Source organism: Podarcis gaigeae (assembly GCF_964106915.1).
Source record: "Podarcis gaigeae genome assembly, chromosome: Z".
In the NCBI taxonomy this organism is placed as follows: domain Eukaryota; kingdom Metazoa; phylum Chordata; class Lepidosauria; order Squamata; family Lacertidae; genus Podarcis; species Podarcis gaigeae.
The window spans coordinates 13360142-13379588 of record NC_139691.1 but is presented as its reverse complement, the minus strand read 5'-3'; the positions used below and the strand labels follow the sequence as shown (position 1 = coordinate 13379588).

General features: G+C 45.1%; 2 protein-coding genes across 10 annotated transcripts in view; one reads left to right on the top strand and one right to left on the bottom strand.

Annotated features, from left to right (window-relative positions):
* Positions 1-545: 545 nt before the first annotated feature.
* PNPLA7 (patatin like domain 7, lysophospholipase) overlaps positions 546-19447 on the top strand; it is a 113786-nt gene continuing 94884 nt past the window's right edge. For 3 of the 9 annotated variants that reach the window (XM_083721156.1, XM_083721155.1, XM_083721154.1), the window contains exons 1-3: positions 13619-13803; positions 17193-17264; positions 19137-19224. In XM_083721156.1, coding sequence (XP_083577282.1) covers positions 13768-13803; positions 17193-17264; positions 19137-19224 — 196 coding nt within the window. In that variant the 5' untranslated portion in view covers positions 13619-13767. Of the gene's footprint in view, positions 1275-2382; positions 2546-3610; positions 3751-5610; positions 5699-6222; positions 6315-7006; positions 7171-7431; positions 7505-7640; positions 7707-7990; positions 8202-13615; positions 13804-17192; positions 17265-19136; positions 19225-19447 lie in introns of those variants that run through there. The other 6 variants (XM_083721159.1, XM_083721158.1, XM_083721161.1 and 3 more) reach the window with 4 other exon arrangements.
* On the bottom strand, positions 12122-13553 carry MRPL41 (mitochondrial ribosomal protein L41). Its single transcript, XM_083721260.1, has one exon. The coding sequence runs from the start codon at positions 13115-13117 to the stop codon at positions 12710-12712; it is 408 nt and encodes a 135-aa protein (XP_083577386.1). The 5' UTR covers positions 13118-13553; the 3' UTR covers positions 12122-12709.

Genomic DNA, 19447 nt, shown 5'->3' with positions numbered 1-19447 from the left:
CAGATGTGTGGAGTATATATAGTAAAATTATTATTATGGAATAGGATGTCCCTACTTTCATTGGAGAAATGTTGGAGGGTATGAAATATGCAGTAAAACAAAAGAATGGTCAGGGTAGGTTGGAGGAAGGGTCCAATTAGAAGCAAATTAGAAGCACATTTATATATTTATTAGCAAGAAGTAGATGCCATGTTTTGAGTTCAGATATTGGTGTATACAGAGAGGGATATCTGGCGAGATGTGGGATTTTCATCTCTATTTCCATTCAGTCAACAGTAGACTTCTGAATGCTAGATGTGGATTCTAAATTGTGCGGGTCATCTGCTATACATTCTGTACACTTAATTTGACATCCTGCCATATGACAAAAAAATTGTGTCCTTTTGTCCTCCTGCTACTCTTTAAACAGGCAGGTTTCCCCCCAGTAGGGTTATTCCCCACACTTCACTGTGCCATGTTTGAGGGTTGTCTCAATAAAACGGCCGCTCTCTGACCAAACTGGCTGGCAGTGCTCCAGGTGCCACATCATACCGATTTCCCACATTTGCTTAGTACTTGATCGCTTCGGGCGGGCAGCGCCATCACTTGAGGAACTCCCTGCCTTTTGAGATCAGGCAACCTTCGCTCTTCGCGTTTCTTCAGCGCCTCTCCCTGTTGAGGCAATACCTCCCCCAATCGCTTAAAAAGTTGGCGCGAGTTTTTAACGTGTCGCACTGTTGCCTGCGTTAACTAGGATTGCGAATTTCTTTCTCGATTCTCTGCCGTTTCACCTTTTTGCAAACCGCTTTGAGGGATTATTTCTGTGGGGGGGGGAATGACAACACAATCAGGTGGTGCATTCAATTTTATTAAACAAACAAACAATAAAACAAAACAAATAAAAAAGAATTGTTTTAAATGTTGAAACCCGCCCTAGAGACCTTAGGGTTAAGGACGGAAAACAACGACAACAACAACATCGGTGGTGGTGGTGACGATGGTGGAGAGAAAGGCGGCCCAAGTAGCCGGGCGAGTGAGCCCTCCCCACAATGGCCACCTTCCTAGACCGAGAGAGAGGAGGAGGAGACGCTTCAGGTCGTCTCAGGCCTGGAGAGGAGGAGGGAAAGGCCGAGGGGGTGGCGGCAGCGAGCGATCGTCCTGACCCGGCCTCGCCTTCCCTTCCCTTCCCCGCCGCTGCCTCGCCTCATTCACTCCCCCTCAGAGGCGGGGAGAAGATTGTGGGGTGGCTGCCGCGTTTCCGCTTCGCCTCCGTCGGGAATCGGGACGGCGGTGAGGTGGGACATGCTGTGGTGCTGATGGGGAGGCTGAGAGGGGCTTCTTCACTCTCTACCCACGGATAGCCTGCGTGGGTTTTTTGTGGGGAAACGGGGTGGGGGTGGAGGATTAAGAGACGGGCCACCCTCCCCGCACACTTTATGTGGGGCTGCGGGGGTGTGTGTGTGTTATAGTTTTTGTTTGTTACCACGTTATGTATTTTTGTGTTTTAATATTGCAAAAGCGCCCTGTGTTCCTCGGATGAAGGGCCGTCTAGAAATGTCATAAGTAAAAATAAAATTGTGCGGGGTTCTGCCGCGTGAGGGGGGTTTTAAATTGTGCGGGGCTCTGCCGCGTGAAAGAAGGGGAGTTTTAAAGCCTCTTTCTCGTGGATTTCAGGGTGACTGAAGTAGTTGTGTGTGTGTTTGTGTGTGAAGGATTAAAGAGTGTGTGCCCCCCCCCCCCCGCTTCACACCCATTATCCATGGGGCTTTATTTATTCATAGCATAGGGTTCTGCTGTGCTAGGGTGGATTAGGAGAGGGACTTTGCAAATCCTCGTGGATTTGAGGGCGACTGTCAAGTATTTTGTGTTAGTGTGTGTGGGATTAATTAAGGGACCCCCCTTCCAAACAAAACTTTCCCACCCACAATATTTCAAGCTTCTTTATGCCCAACAGATGGGGGGTCTGCTGTGTTGAGGTAGGTTAAAATAGGGAGATTGTAAATCCTCACGTCCTCCAGGAGATGGCTTTGAGGGTGACTGTGAGGTAGTTTGTGGGGTGGGGGAGTATTAATTTTCTTTTGTTGGGGGGGCGGGGAGGAGTGTTCAGAAGGGGACAGAGCCTCCTTCTGAGTGCCTCTTCTTCCAAACATACTCATATAACTTTACCGTTGCCCTCTATTTTCTGCAGGTTGTGGAGGATACATAGGTGGGGGGGGGCTCCCTCTTTTAACCTGTTGTTGTTGGGGATAGAATGAGTTAAAAAGAGGGACTTCTCCCAACTACCTGGAGATAGATAACCGGTATATGGAATTAAGTGTGAAGTTGATGCATGATGTGTGTGGGTCTTAATTCAGAATGTCAGTGTTGCTGACTCTGCTTTTCTTGTGCTTCTCTTCCTTCCAGACCAGGATGAGTGTCCACTAACATGGCTCTGCAGTGTAAGATTCAGACCTTGCAGGTGGTTGACACAGAATACAGTGCTGATGCCGTAGAGTGGTGCCCTGTGGAGGGTTGGCACAGCATCCTGGCATGTGGCACCTACCAACTCAAGAAACCTGACAGCAGTGTGAGTGGCCCTTCTTTCTGGTGTTGCCTATGCAGTGAAAAGAGCTCCAGCAGTTTCAAGTTAATAGTTCCTTGAAGCATATTTTGGGGGTTGTTGTAAAGGTGCTTTGATGTTAAGGCTTAGGATGGATTGTCTATAACTTGGTTTCTCATTCTTCCCACTTTTGGCTCATCCACCTCAACTCCATGCAGAATGAAAAGTTGATTTTGCTTGCATACAGCAGTATTGGGGAATCTTTGGCTCTCCGATATGTTGCTTAACTACAGATTCCAGCAGCCCTAGCAAGTGTGGCGAGGGATGATGGGAACTGCAGTTCAGGAACATTTGGTGGGCCAGATCTTTCCTATGCCTGGGATACTGTCCTTCTGATTCAAAACCTTGCTTGGGTCAAAACCCCATTTATAATCCAACACTACTAAATAGTCCAACAAGAACATCAGATGCTACAGTATTAAACTAACTTACCTGCTGCTGTATTGTTTTAAACAGGATCCAGCTAGATAAAATACTGTAATGTCGAAGATAACCAACCACTCAAAACACATTAAGATTGTAGCTTAAGGTGCTCTTAAGCAAACCATTCTTCTTTCATCCCCTCTTGAATAAGAGTATGTGTGATATTGAAGTTTCTGTTGCAGAGATTAATGAGATAATATTGAGATAATGTACAAGAAAAGACTTGAACACTGTAGATATGCTAAGTTTTAATCATTTTGACAGGAAGCATTAGTAGTTTTTATTCAGGCTGGAATAAAATTGGTTTTCCATCTCAATTGGTTTTCCATATCTTGGCTTGTCCCAAATAACTCCCAAATGTGTTTAAGTGAGCTGTTCACCTCTCCTTCCCACCTAGGTGTGACAGTGGCCTATGTCTTCTTAGCAGAGGTGACAAGAGCAATGGGGCAAACTTCCTGAGGGGATTGATGCACAGGAATCTCTTATGTTCTCTAGCTGTGCAGTTGATGGGAGTTCAGGGACAGCAGGTAGTTGAATGTGGGAGAGAGGAAAAGATGGGGTGAGGCAATGTCTCAAAGTGATAGTTTTTGATTTTGCTTCCCATTGCAGGCTGGTGAGAGCCCTGAAGGGAACAATGAGCCCCATGTGCGCCTGGGCCGCCTCTACCTGTATTACTTTGGAGAACAAATTTTCACACCACTGACTGAGATCCAAAGGCTGGAAATGGCTGCCCTGCTGGACATTAAATGGTAATGCTGGAGACAGAGGTCCAGACCAGCACCTAAGCAGTTATTCCGCATGTTGTTTGGTAGCATATACAGGGCCGTCTTAAGCATATCCAGCACTGTGGTGCAAAGCTCCCTCCGGCACCCCCCATTTCCCAGAATTTTTTAGGGAGACGGCACTGCTGGCAGGGCTGGAGGAGGCGGGCAGTGGCTGGGGGTGGCTCCTCTGGTGGGGAAGAGGTGAAGGCTGGACACGGCGCCTCCCGGCTCAGCTGTCTGCTTCGTGCTGCAGTAGCCATGGCAGACGGAGGCTCTGGGCACAGCACTGCTTTGGCGTGGCATGGCAGAGGCGGGCAAGGGTGGCGAGCCGATGCTGGGGGCCACTGCATCCACCCTCCACCACTTCCCTTGTGCCCTCCAGAACTTGGTGCCCTGGCGCCCCATGCCACTAGCCTCTATGGGTAAGATGCCCCTGAGCATATGCAAAGAGTTTTTTTCCCTTGGAGGGGAAATGACAACTTTCCACTGAGGGCACTATACCCTTTCACCAGCACTGGATTTGTGGCTCCCTATGCCACCATTGGAGAAAGTGTTGGATGTGGGCTGAAGGCTTGCTTCTCCCATAGACTCTAGCTTATGGCCTTGGTCATGTCATCCTGGTTTGGTTCCCCATCTATAAAATGGGAAGAGCAGTGTCCAACCTTGTAGTATCGTTGTGAGGGCAAGCCTGTGGCTAAATCAAAGTACCCCTTTCTATTGAACCCATGTCACTACTGCATAGTGCTTTTTAAAAAGAAAAAGAAAAAAGGTGCCGGTATTCACCATGAAGTTGTTACAGTAAGTGCCACACATTTAACATTTTGGGGGAAAGGTGCCAGTACTGCATACCCTTGAGTACCCTCAGAAAAAAAGCACTGCTGCTACACCTTAACAGTGATGCAGATCGGTGGTCTTTTGCAGCCTATTTGATCAGTATGATATCTACTGAGCTCAGGACATGAAAAATTACCACAATCCAATACAACTGATCATAAATATTACATTACAATGTGAATATTATATAGGCAGGTTGCAAAAATTAAAATAAGTATGGTTCGTAATAAAACAGGAGGAACAAGAAGCTAGACCAAAAAATAAAATAAAAAATTAAATGTATTACCGTATTTTTCCATGTATAAGATGAGGGGAAACCCCCCCCCAAAAAGCTTAACAACTCTGGGCAATTTCCCCCCATTTCCTCAATTTTGAGTCCCCCAAAATAGGAGTCATACACGGGGGTGGTGTTATACATGGTATATACCGTATTGTCCTGAAAATAAGCCACACTTTCCCCCCAAATTTTGACGGTGAAAAGTTAAAGTGCGGCTTAAATTTGTGACCCTACAAAAATTGGCTTTTACTATATCACTGCTGAAACAGACATATGGTAAAATGGAACAAAAATGTTTTATTGCCAATTTGCGAGCTTGAGACTGTTGTGCAATTAAGTCTAATGCCATTCATTGCTTTCCCCGTATTTTACAGTGCAGTGTTGATTTTTTATTTGCATTTACAGTGCTACGAACAGGTGTTTAACCCACCTGCGGGTCCTCTCTAGTACGCGTAGGATTTTCTTCTACATTTGCCATTTACGGGTGTGAGGGCCTGCGGAATTTTAAGGGAGCGTCTTTATATTTGGGTACATTTGTCTTTTTCCCCCCTTGAATTTTAAAGGTGCAGGTTATATTCATGTGCTGTTTATATTTGGGCCAATACGGTAGATCTCTTATTATACTGCATTTGAAATGCAGATGAAGTGCTTAAACACATGTTAATATTTCATTTCTAAAGAGAGGGCCCAGGGACTTACTCTTCTGAGGTATTTATTATTCATTCCTCTTCAAGGTGCCACGTTCCCATTGCAGAACATCCTGTTCTGGGCACTGCAAATGCTAAGGGAGCAGTGGAGCTCTCCTGCTTAACAGGAAGTGAGGTAAGTGAACCGGAATTGAGATTCATGGTTAGGGTGTGAGCCATAGCTATGCAAAGCAGTTCATTTTATAGGCAGGTATAGGATGTAGCTCTGTGTGGTCATTCCACTTCAGCTTGAGTGTATTTTCATGTTAGGAAAGGTAATACAATTGAGGGTGCTGACTTTATGTTGCAGGCATTGAATAACTGGGCATTGTGTAAGCACAAGGTTCTTGAGGACAAAGGGACAATAAAAAGGGAGAAGCAAGGGACAAATAGAAATGTATGGTTATTATTTATTTAAACAAAATACAAGGGTAGTTGAAACTGCTGCAAAAACTTTGGATGCGAAGGCTGGCATGTGAATAGGACTTGAGAGAACAGTCTCTCTTGCTCACAGTGACTGAAATTGTACACATGCTCTGAATTGCCTGAAGAAACTTAATCTGCAGTGGGGTCCAGCTGTATTTTCTTAACTGAGTGTTGTATCTGATGTTCCTCCTTGGGCCTGTCTGGCCTTGATCAGTTTTCTTTTCCCTTCAGTAGAAGAGCTGCAAGCTGGAACCATTATGCAGCGCTGACCTGGGATCCGAATGCCTTGCCTTATCTCTTGATTGGTCCACAGGACGAGGGCAGCGGTGAGCAGAGGCCAGTTAGCTAGACATTGGCCCAGTGCTAGCATTGCTGTGTTTTAAAAGTTGAACAAAATCCCTGCTGTGGGAGGACTGCCTGACAGCTGTGTCTAATGGGAATCTGTATAAGTTTGTGCCTTGAATTTGCCTTTCCATGCTCTGTTTTGGGGCTTTGTAAGGGATCTATATGCAGTCACTGAGGGCATATGTATTTCTAGTCCCCTACTCCATTCAGCCTATTTTCTGTCCACGCTGAGCAGAGCAAGGCCTTGCACTTCTCAGAATGCATTACCCCATTGCCTTTATCTTAGGAATCAGGAGCCTTTATAGCTGCTTGCATTGCTGTTTGGGCTGTGGGTACCTTGGGAAAGGCAAAGCTGTTTGCCTCGTTACACACACACACACACACACACACACACACACGTATCTTATCCAGCTTGCAGATGTTAGGATTCCCTGTTTCCCCCCACAGCGCCTCACAGTGCAAACATTATCAGGGTTTTAAACTGAGTACTCTGACTGCTAATGACCGCTTATGGTGGATCTGGGAAATGCTTTAAAATCCAGTTCTCTTCTTTTAGTGATGGTTGTGACAGTTTCTGTGGAAGATTTAAAAAAGATTGGCCTTGTGCACAGGAAATTCCCCCTCCTGCTAAAGACTAACCCGTCCTTTCTATTTTGCACTATTTCCCTTGTAGTGGCTGCCCACTGCAGTTGATCAGCAGTGATTCAAAAGGGAGGCTGAACTTGCTGTCCATTGATGAATCTGCCTCCCTGCACATATTGGAACAGTGGAAGGCACATGACTTTGAGGCCTGGATTGCTGCATTTGACTACTGGAACACATCTATTGTATATTCAGGTCTGCATCCGATGGCGGTAAATGACACATGGGAAATGCTTAGGTTTTTCTCTAATGCTCACCAAACCACTATTACTGGCAATAATGTTGGGTGATTTTTATGCTTCATGTGCATTAGCAGCAAGGCTTGAGCTGGGAAACAAAACATTTCCTGCCTTTGGAGGTCTATCTTCTAGCCTTGTGGAGTGGCTCTGTGTCACAGGAAAAAGGTGTCTCATCTCCAGCTATCTATACTGTCACACAGCTTTCTCTTTGTTTCAGGTGGAGATGATTGTAAGCTACGGGGATGGGACATCCGGAGCAGCCCGAGGGCTCCTATCTTCACTAGTGAGAGGTAAATAGTAGCCTGTCAGATGAGGGTGCATTGCTCATCTCTCCTCACTGTTTGGGCAGTTGTCTCAAGCAGATTCAAACTGGTGCATCTGATGAAAGTTCATGCTGCCTAACCTTTGACTTGCATTCTGTGACAGGCATTCAATGGGAGTGTGCAGTATTCAGAGCCATCCTCTCCGGGAGGATCTGCTGGCCACAGGAAGGTGAGTTTCCCTGAGATATATCTTGTTATGTACATTTGTCTGGGTTAGCGATAGATGAGTGAGCTGATGGTTGTTTGTGCATGTCTGTTCTAGAGACTGTGGCAACATATGGATGGGACCCTGGGTGCCTGAAAAAGAGCATGGTTTAGTTCTAGCTTGGCCTTTGTCTTTATTGATAGCCCTGCAACAGTTAAGTAAGGGTTAGTTAGGAATCTGAAGTCCTCTATTGTACCCTTGAAAAACCACCTCTTATGGTTTTCTGAGGACTGTTTTTGTTTCTCCAGCTACGATGAACATGTCATGCTGTGGGATACCCGGAATATGAAGCAGCCACTGGCGGACACCCATGTGCAGGGTGGAGTTTGGAGGTTAAAGTGGCATCCAACACAGGAGCACTTACTGCTGGCAGCCTGCATGCACAATGGCTTCAAAATCCTCAATTGCCAAGGCTGTATGAGTGAGTGCTTTGATCTTGGTAGCTGGCACCTGGGATGTGTGAGAAAGGCTCAGGGGCTGGCTGAAGCCATATACCTGTGTTTTTAGTACCTTCTTCTGGAGTGAAAGACAAAAGACAATTTCCAGAGTATATGAAATATTCTTATTCTATTCGGCTACCAACACTCCTAACTTCATCTTGCTGATGAGATCAAATGCTTAAAGAATACTCCCAAGGAGCTGGTTTGGTGTTGATCCATGCTGTTTGCTTGGAGATGCTTGAAAAGGAAAATGCAAATAGGTTAAAGAGGTTGTCATTTATACATTCTACCTGAGAATAGATAACTGGGCAGAATATAGTTTCATAAAAACATGATTTATTTTTCCTTAATCAGTGGAAGGTAATATGGAGTAGCCATTAAGTTGTTCCTCCTGCCCAGCAGCAAGAAGAGATGAAAAGTTTAATTCTTGCTAAAAACAGTAGTTGAGAGATAAATTATTTCCTATTTTACTTAATGCTTGACTTGTAATGTAAGCTCTTAGAGCAGGGGTTGGCAAGCTTCTCTGAGGGTGGGCTGGTTCACCACACCACAAACCTCCTGGTGCATTGGAGTGTGTGTGTGTGTGTGCATGCGCACACGACAGAAGGGACTTCTCTCTCCCCTAGCCCCTCCCGTCCCCCTGCCTACCTAGGGTGCTGCCGAGAGGCAGAGGCTGGCGGCGTCAGCTTCAGAGGAGGAACAAGCAGCCCCAAAGGACTGCTTTTGGGCTGCTTCTTCCACCACCGCCACCCTCTACCACTCACAAGGGCAGGCACAGGAGCCGCGCTTGGCAGAGTGGAGGCCGCGGTGGCAAACAGCTTGCTCCAATGAGGGGCTGCTGGAAATGCTCTTGGCCAGATGAACCCAGCCCCCTTCCTCCTCTTGGCCATGTGCAGCCGCCGCTCACTCATTGGCCAGGGCCTCAAACCTTAGCAGACGATTGGTAGGCGATTTGCTATACGAGGAGGAGGGAGGAGATTCTGCTGCAGTGAGGGAAAAGCGGGGAAATGTTGGGGGGGGGGGGAATGGCGCCCGGGCCCGAGAAAACCCCCACGGATTCCCCTCACCGATCCATGGAACCGGCCATGGGCCTTAGGTTGCCAACCTCTGTTTTAGAGCATTGTGGTAAACTGGAGTAAAAGCTTATTTAATAAAATTTAAAACTGAATATGGCTACCATTGTTGGAAATGGTGATTACTTATGCAACTTAATTGTCATCTAACATGTGTCTGTCCTTTCCTTTCTTGTCCCTCAGTGGAGAACAAAGAGGAATGCACTGTTCTTTCCTCTTATATCTTGCATAATTCCTTGGCTTATGGAGCTGATTGGTCAAGGCTTTCTCTGAGCAACCCCCTGGAGCTATCTGCAGTGATGCCTGTAGTTCCTATGGAGCAAGAAGCAAGGCGAGTGGATCTCAAAGCCCAGAACCTGAAGATAGTTTATGAATCCCCTACGGCCACCTTTGATGTGGTGTTGGAGGAAGAGGATCAAACCCCTGGCTTGCCGATCCAAGAAGAAAGTAGCTTTGACCTGCTGGGACCACGTACCGATGAAAAAGGTTCAGAAACCAAAGCACACAGTGAAACAGATTTGGTCAAAGTCAAAAAAGAGACCAGCCTCTTAGCAACATGTTCTTTTTATGATAATGTCCTACATGTTTGGAAATGGGAGGCTAGCCAGACTGCCACTTTGTCCTGAACATTGTGCTAATTAAAGTTATGGTATGCCTGCCTTTTTCAGTAGCAGGCCTTTTTAGTACTAGGGTTTGAAAGACAGATATAGATTTTTGGTCGGAAGGCCCTGATGGAGTTCCTATCACCTCTTCTATATCAGATTTCCAGCTTTATTCCTGGGAGTCTTTCATCACTCTGAGAGCTTTGAAGACTCCTCAGACACTTCAGGGATGTGTTCTCTCCCTTCTCCATCCATTTTATTCCTTGCTGCAGTAATAAGATTATTACACTGATGAAGTTCTCTTATTCCATTATATATTCTACAGACAGCAGTTCCTCTTAGTTTGGGGTTAAAGTAGGGTTTCCATATTTTAAAAAGTGAGAATCCATACAGAAAAGTTGTTGAGCTTTCTTCGGGCCAGTTGTTGAGCTACTTTTAAGGGAAATTGCCAAAAACAACACTGCCAACCTGGGTTGCCATACGTCTGATTTTCCCGTGTGTTTAAGCGATTTCCTCCTGGACACTGATGGCCAATTACCGTCTATGTCCGGGAAATTCTGGATGTATCACAACCCTAGTTAAGGTCTCTCTCCCTATGTGATCAAGGAGATCTGAGCATAAGCAAATAAAAGTTATGCTATCAGCTATTCTCTCCTATTTTTCCAGTGAAGTAAACTTGACCTGCTATCTATTATGCAGCAAGGAAAGCTATTCCATACTACTTTGCCCCTCTTGGGGTAAACACATCCAGGCTACTTTACTCTTGACACCAGCTGAAAATAAGTGGCAGCCTGTGTGTGTCTCTTATCTTGCCTCATTGTTCAGTAGCCATCTAAATGGAGAACTCTTCTCAGTTAAGAACTTGAGGAGGGAGGGGAAATGCTAAAATACAGAGCAGCATTTGTTTCATGCTTCTATTGTCTACCTCCCCCTCACAGGAAAGGCAAAGTATCACTCTGGCTTTATGCTTCAGGTTTGGTTGAATGTTACTGGGAACACATAAGCTAAGGGGAAAAGGGATGCAAATTACTCATGCATTTCCATATCACAGAAGTGAACAACACCAGCAACAATCAGTGCTAAGAGTGGGGTACTTGCCTGAAACCCTGATATGGCCCTTGCAAGTTCCTCAATGCTGCATAAATTCATGCTGAAGGAGACTTGTAATTTGAGACGCTACAATGTAGGGTGTTTGTGTATAAATACGCACATCAGTATTGTAAACAAAATAAAAAAATATTTTTGATCTTTTTAAAATAAGGAGTGATGTCTTTTGTTGGTTACAACCTTTCAATTGTTCATTTTTTTAGTCTTTGGGTGTAGGACCTAAGTTACTGTGGGTGTTGGGGATATGTTTGTATTGTTGCTTGCCACTACACCACATGATGCCTTAAAAGGTAAAGGGACCCCTGACCATTAGGTCCAGTTGCGGACAACTCTGGGGTTGTGGCGCTCATCTCACTTTATTGGCCAAGGGAGCTGGCGTACAGCTTCCAGGTCATGCGTCCAGCATGACTAAGCCGCTTCTGGCAAACCAGAGTCAAATTAATGCTATAATTTTTATTTTATGCATTTACATATTGCCTTTATTCCATTATAAAACCCAAGGTGGCATACTTAGTTCCACTTCTTCAGGCCCTCACCAAAGTCTTGTGTGCTTTCAGACAATGTCTCATGTGAGGCATTAGCCTGCAAACTACCGGTAGTTCCTTGCTGCTGCAGAAGCAGACTGGCCCTTTCCTCCCTAATGGAGCAATGCACAGCAAGCCAGGCTTAATTCTGCTATTAGTGTGAGACTTGTACTTTGCTCAATGAACCAATGGTGTAGCTGGCATTACTGCAACTGTAGTGGGCATCAGTTTTGATACCACATATTTTAAAAATGAATAGTTTTTTTGCAGTTCTCCCCTTAATTCTAATTTACATTCAACAGTCTACTTACTATAAGATAGCTCTGGTATTTTAACTGTAAATGATAATAAATTATATTTGGTGAGGCCAATGTTCCACATTAAAAATAAGTCCTCCCATAACAATAATAATGGACTCCCAAGAATTATTTTCAGGAACACTGCTTCTAGAGCAGGATTATCCCATTGTTAAGTAGATTGTGTCACTTTAATCAATTCAGTGGTCAGGAAGACATACCTTGAAGGGCTTTCCTGAATAGGCAGCTTACCTAGTTGAATGTTTATTTGCTATGTAGCAAAACAAATGTTTAGAGCCTATACAGCCATTTTGTGCAGAGAAAGAGAATGAGCCTCCACATTTTATAAACTCTTTATTTAAACAAAAAGATGATCAGTGTTTGCTGCCTGCTTCCTCAGTCTCTTTAATATCTATCCATGATAGGAGGCCTAGATTCACAAGCTATACATGTCAACTTCCAAACAATCCAGTAAAATTGTTCCGCTGAGTAGCATTTCCAAAAACAACGAAAACGAAAACCACCAACACTTGGGGCTTGCATAAATTCTTCCTGCTCTGCTTGCATGACTGTGTCCACAAGATTTGGTATGTGTGTGATGTATCCCTTATTGTTTTCCAACACAGCAGCTGGCAAAACTGCGGTGCTCTTCTGGCTTTCTACATTCCTTGCTTGCTCGTCCAGACCTCTGAGATGACTCAAGCATCAATGAAAAGAAAGCAGGAACTTCTTGAAGATACCCCAGAGTTTCCACTTAGTTCCAATCCTTTGGTGTCTTGTTCCTTTTAAGAGCTGAAATGTTTTGCGAAGAGTGAATACTTCAAGTTTTTTTAAAAACTTTTCTTAAACATTTTGTTGCTTAATAAATGTGTGGAAGTCCTCCCCCCCTCTTCTCACCAGCTTTCCTTCCACTTGCAACGCCGTCCTAGCGCACGAAGTTCTTGGGGAAGAGCTGAAAGAGTTTGCCTTCCTGGGTCGGCTCGAAGCCGTACTTCTCCAGCTGCTGCAGGCTGAAGGTACCGGCCTTGACGTCCTTCTCGATCTTGGAGGCGACCGTCTGCTGGAAGAGGGCGCGGGCCGTGAGGGGCTGCTCACTGCCGGCGGGGGCCCGGTAGGAAACGTAAGGCTTCAGCTTGAAGCCGTTCAGGTCCGGCACCACCAGGCGCGGCACCTTCTCCGGCACCAGCTTAAACTTCCGGTTGCATGTTAAGTAGCCCAAGGGGTGCGCGCCGCGGCTCTTGTAGAAAGTGCGCGGGCCCCGCTTGCTCGTCCAGGCGGCCGTGCGGTCTGCGCCGCGCACCAGGCCCCGCGTCACTTCGCTCAACAGCCCCATGGATAGATAGGCAGGTGCTTGCAAAGGAGAAATGAAAGTACCTGACCCTCGTTGATCTCTTGCCTACTTTCCCTCACAGCACTACTCCTCCTTCTCTCAGGCACACATCAATGCCGCTCGTTCTCATTGGCTAATAAGCGCATAGCCAATCGCTGTCTTCCATATTTTCATTTCGCCAATTAGGGGATCGGAGGGGAGGTCCAATTCTCTGACAGATTATTGGAGGGGAGGCTCGGGACCAATCAGAGTCAACATTTACTTAAAAGGGTCTTGGCCTGGAGGTTTCTAGGAAGGAGGGGACGCACAAGGATTACAACCTTAAGGATGATCGCCATTTTGATTGGCCAACGTGACTGCTCTACTTGGGCTGATGGGAAATGTAGTCCAAAAAATGTCAGAGAGCGCACAAGCTTGGGAAAGGTAACTACTGAAGTGTAGTACGAAACTTTCTGGACGGAAATGACGTTAAAACTCCCAAACGGAAGTAACCCCACTTGACCTCCGCTGTGAACTTTGCCCCTTGACACCGCCCCCGCCCGCAGGGCTCTCTCCTCAGGGAAAAGAACCGTTAGCGCCTCCTCCCCTTTTACCCTCCACCTTTCCATTCTCCCCTCCCCGGAGGCTGCTTTGGCTGCCTGTGGAGACCCACCATGGAGAGCGATGACATCTGCTCCTCCCCTCCGCAGGTACGTGGCCTCCTCCCTCAGCGCGGCGCCCTTGTACGCGCTTCGTTTCCCTTCCCAGGCTTTCTCGCCCCCCCCCCGCACCCGCACGGCTTTAAAGGGCTCCCTTGAGAGAGCGGAGGGGGGCAGCCGTCGTCGAGGTTGTGGTGGTTGTTATGTAGGAGCGTTGGACCGGGGAAAATCTGCGTTCAAATCCTCACTCAGCCGTAGCCGCTCAGTTGGGTTTCCTTTGGCCAGTCGTTCTCTTTTAGCCTACCTCACAGGGTTGTTGTGGGGATAAAGTGTGCATGTGTGTGTTGGCTGAAAGGTGAGGGGAGATCACTACTCATGGAAGTTACGTTGTTGTTGTTCCATTTATATCCTGCTTATTTCACAATATTTGTTTGTAGTAAAACAATATTATTACCAGTAAAACATTTAAAATGACTGTTTAAAAGCATTGAAAAGATAATTGAAAACTATGATGTTAAAAGGCAGATATCATTCCCTTCCTTTCAATGAGTCCACGGTGACAGACACATCAGCCTATTATATAAGCAATTAAACATTCTAAAAACAGTTAAAAACACTCTCTGAACTAGTTGTGTTTGGGTTGCTATGAATAACATCATTCAGGCATAGTATCACTCAGCCATAGGCATTTTTGCACATATTTTAAACTCCTCCTGAAAGTTAGTTACAAGGGAGACAGATGCACCTCACCACAGAGGGCATTCCACAAATGGGGAACTGCCACAGAGAAGGCCCTGCTATGGATCAATGCCAACCAGGCAGTCTCAGCATGGGGTTCCACGAAAAATTACTTTGACAATCCCACCTGCCATTGAACCCAAAACAGTATACAATTTTGGCTTTAGGCGAGATCGCTGGAACCAACTCTTATGTAAGTTGCAGGCTTACTATACTATTGTATACAGTTTTCAAATTCAGAGGCTGTGTGCTACTTAATGCAAGTTATTGAAGAGAAGCAGGAAAGGAAGTTGCCATCAGGTCCTCCTTTAAGATTTTCCTGGAGGCAAGCGCCCTAACTTGGTGCTATAGAATGTGTGTTATATCCAATACAGTATTGCTTCTGTTCAGAATAGGTTCAATTGAAATTGATGGGCATGACTAATATTGATTTCAGTGGGTTCACTCTGAGTGGCTAGTTACAACCTTGTTGTTTGTATGCAGAAGGTTTTAGGTTCAATCCTTGGAATTTCTAGTTAGGCTGAGAAAGCCTTTGGTCTGAAACCCCAGAGATCTGTTGCCACTTGGTGTAGGCACTACTGAGCTGGGTGGACAGATGGCCTGACCTGGTGTAAGGAAGCTTTTCATGTCTCTGTGGACTTTAGATCTGATTCATAATTCTCTTAGGTCCTTAAAGGGTGGCTCTATCAGCTGCCATTAGCCATGATTGCTAAATAAACGTCCATGTTTCATGATGGTCTAATGTGGAGTAGTTCAACTCAGAGTACTTGATCCTGGGGAGAATATTGCATTCAATCCTTGCTTGTGAACGTCATTGAAGGCTTTGTATGGTCTCTGTTAGAAGAAAGCTGGTGTTCTAGTTGAAATTTGGATCTCATACAGCCAGAAAGTTGTCACTTCCCAGGGAGTTGTTGTTTATTTCTATAACACTGCTTAATATACCAATTCATTTGCAATTATATCACTTATCCTGAGGCACCCACACTTGGCTGCACATTCACCATTGTGAGAGCATAGAGGGTAACCCCTGTCTTCCATTCTCACATTTGAATACTGTCCAGAGGCATTTCTGCTGTCTAGGTGTCTTAGAGCAGGGATAGGGAACCTGTGGTTCTCCAGATGTTGTTAAACTCTTAACTCCCACTAGCCCCTATCAGTATGGCCAGTGGTCAGGGATGATGTGGGCAATAGGCCCAACATAATTGGAGGGCCACAGCTTCGCCATCCCTTGCTTATTGGTTCCACTGTTGATACCCCTATTTTGGTTCTTGTTCCCCTCTTGCTTCCACCCACCTTTCAGATGGTCCTAATCTTTTTGGTCTTGTATTTTAATATGTCAAATGTCCCATGTTTCATCTGTTAGGGACTACTTTTGTTTACACTGAAAATGCTCCCCCTAGGCTGTATGAACCTGCTTCTGATGTGTATCACATATGAACCTAAAACTGAAGTTTGCTTTCTAACTGTCTTGGTGTGATGGCCAGAATGTCTTGCCATCCAAGAAAGTGGAACTCATAACTTTGCTTACTGATGGTTTGCTTACTCATGTTACTCAAAAAACTGTACTTGCCCCTTTAGTGCTCTTTGGAATTGTCTTTGAGAATGCCTCTGACTGGCCAATCTCTTACCTTTTTCATATTCCTCCTCAAAACCCACTTCTTCTGTGAATAATTTGGTATTTACCTACTAGTAAATACTATGTCTTATGCTTGCTTAACCTAAGTGCATGTAACTTCAATATTTGCTTATCCTTCCCTCGTATACATGTAACTGGAATAATTGCCTATTCTTCCCTGGTTCAACGCTGCTTCCTTTTCCCCCTCTCCCCTTGCCTCTGTTGTCTTCTTTGTGTGACTTTACAGATTTGTAAGCCCTTTAGGGCAGGGACCTGATATCTCACATTTAATAAAGTGCCATGCACAGAGGTGATATTGTATGATAATAAAACATACAAATGAATGAACCTAATGGTGTGAGTGTGTTTTCTGAGTGTTATCTTTTAGATCCAAGTTACTGTTTGAGGAATATTTGGTTTCTAAATAAACATCCTGATATATAAAATCTTGAGGCTTTTCTCCCACCCCCCACCTGCTGTTTGCCATCTTTTAGATGATCAACTTGAAGCTATTCACTCTGTGTTTAGTACTATACACATTGAGGGTTAATGTGTGTATTTACCATGCTAATTTGTACCAAGTCTTTGGGTGGGTCCAAAATAGCTATTTAGACCTTGTCCCAGGTCTCCATGCTGGAAGGGAAGGAGAGAACATCTTAAACTCGCTGACCTCCTTGTTCCAGAATCCAATCACTTATTCATTTTTGATGAGGCATCCTTGGTATAGATCATAGCATAATAATAATACCACAGTGACTGTTCTAAACTCCAAGACAGCTGAGTACCAACCATCATTATTTTTTTTTCATCCTGGCTCCAGCATGAGAGGGGGACAACATCATTTAAGGCAGATGGTTCCCTTCTCTCCCTCCCTAACACAACATTAAAGCAACTATGAAAGCATTAGCACAGGGTCTGATTTTCCAACTACTTGGATTCTTTTACTCTCAGGGAATGGCTCTAGTTCTCTTTAACTAGAGAGCTCAGCCAACATGTGCTTTGTAAACTCTCATTTAGACACATCTCTGGGGGGTGGGGAGCTGTTGCCTTCAATCTGTGTTATACCCTTGGTGTTCTTGTCCTTTAGGTCAACTCCTCAAGTTTAGACCTAAGAACGCAAGTTCTTCAGTTCGTACAAGATCGAATGCAGACTACTATGGTAACGTTTGAGCCTGTGTGTTTGTTTAATTTGGATGCTTCTGAAAGGCACCAAAGAGCTTAACTGGGTCTTGATCTGGCTTCAGATTTCTTTTATGCAGTGTCTTGCACTCCCCATTTTTCATGCCATCTTACATATTAAGGTAGCTATGTTGCTTTTGTGTCTCCTCAGTGGTGTAGTGGTGGGTGGTGCTCATTGGAACTGGTAGAGCAGAAGGCAAGGAGCCCAATAGTAGGTGGAGCCAGAGCCAATGAGACACAGAACCAGTCAATTCTAGTTTTGTCCTTCTGAATTGGTTATAAAAGGGCAACACTGAGACTTAGGAGGATGAGATAGGCAGTGCCATCCCCTGGACTGGTTGTAAGTAAGAAGGCAGGACACATGAGGGCTGTCTGGGCAGACAGAGATTCATGAGGCTGTGCCTCATTTGCTCTAATAGACCAGCCTTTACTATGGTAATCTAATCAGAAGTTCTTTTGTGGGAAAGCTGAGGAGTGTTATAACTTACTCTTTTTTTTGTGGCCCACATTGTAACTGGGCTTGGTGGCCAACTCAAAACGTTTAAGTCATGACATTCTACCAAGAGGAGGCTTGTGTGCGGCCTTCAAAATGGGGCTTTCAAAATGTAGCACAGGGTCAGGGACAGTCCCCTGAATCACATTCAGAACTAACCTAAGAAAATTGCTGGATCAGACCAAAGGCCCATTAGGTCAGGATTCTATTCTCATGGTGTTCAGATGCCTGTGGGAAGCCCGCAAGCAGCATATGGGTAGCAGTGCCCTCCTGCTGCAGTGTACCCCAGTCATAAATATTTAGAGGCATACTGCTTCTGATCATGGTGGTGACACACAACCATCTTGGCTAAATATGTCTAATCTTAAGAACATTACATGAGTCTGCAGCCGGAATAGGCCATTGGTCTGTCTAGTCCAACATCCTGTTCTTCCAGTGGCCAGCCAGATGCCTGTGGGAAATCCCACAAGCAGGACCTGAGGAAAAGAGCAATCTCACCTTCTGCTGTTCAGTGTTCAGAACATACCCACCATGGCTAGTAGCCATTGATAGAATTATCCTCCATGAATTTGTCCAAGCCTTTTTTAAAGCCATCCAAGTTTGTGGCCGTTGCTGCCTCCAGCAGGAGCACACTTCATAGTTTAATTATACATTGCACAAAGAAGTACTTTCTTGTATCTGCCCAGAATGTCCTAACATTCATCTTTATTGGATGTCCACGAGTTATAGTGTTATGAGAGGAGGGAAAAATTCTCTGTCCCCTCTTAAAGCTATCTCAAATTGGCAACCTGTGGTTATGAAGGCCATAATTTCACACTGTGTGAAGGAGTGCTTCTTTTTTCCTGTCCTGAGTAAACCAACATCCCTGCCCTGCCCTCCAGTTTCAAGGCTGAGGAGGATGGCTGAAACTTGTCACACTCACAAAAGCACAACAACACAGTCAATTCTGACAGTCAGTTATGAAATGGTATTTAGAGGGGAACCGCAAAACTCAAGATGACAAAACAATAAATATAGGGTTGTATCCAATAATGGCCTAAGTGTCGCGTGTCACTGGCATTTGATCCCCAGAAGGTTGCCCAATAGGGAATGTAACCCTCTGGATGAAAAATGTTATCCACCATGTTTTAGAAAGACAGATGTGTAAATGACCCTGGCACCTCTCTTGATGAAGGATGGTTTAGAAATCACACTTTAAATAAATGGAACAAATAATAATTAGTTGTTTGGTTGACTTTGCCAGCTGCAACAGATGTTTTCCTCCCCAGAAACGTTGTGTTCCTAGTACGGCTTGAGGAAAGGGCTTAGGTGGAGAAGAATGTCAGTGCCTAAGACTCCCCTTGTCTCTTCTTCCCACAGTTAACTGGAATAATCATTGGTGCAACAGTTGCCCTGCTGCTCATTGGGATCGTTGTGTATTTTGTTTACAGGAAGGTGAAGCAATCAAGTAAGTTGGATCACTTTGGTTGAGAGCTGACGTGCTGTCATAGAATTTGGGGGGTTCGTGTGCAGTGTGATCCCATATTAATGCTCAAAAGAGCATGTCAATAAAGCACGGAGCTCCACCACTCACTTGTTGAGTAAGTGTGGGATTGAGTCCAGCTTCTCTTCAGGCCAGAGGAGGTTTCAGTGTTCCCCTCCAGTGCTTTTTATTTATTCAAGATGTGCAG

What these genes read in the sequence shown, in the direction of transcription:
- MRPL41 (XM_083721260.1), bottom strand. Translation starts at nt 13,117, where the DNA reads ATGGGGCTGTTGAGCGAAGTGACGCGGGGCCTGGTGCGCGGCGCAGAC.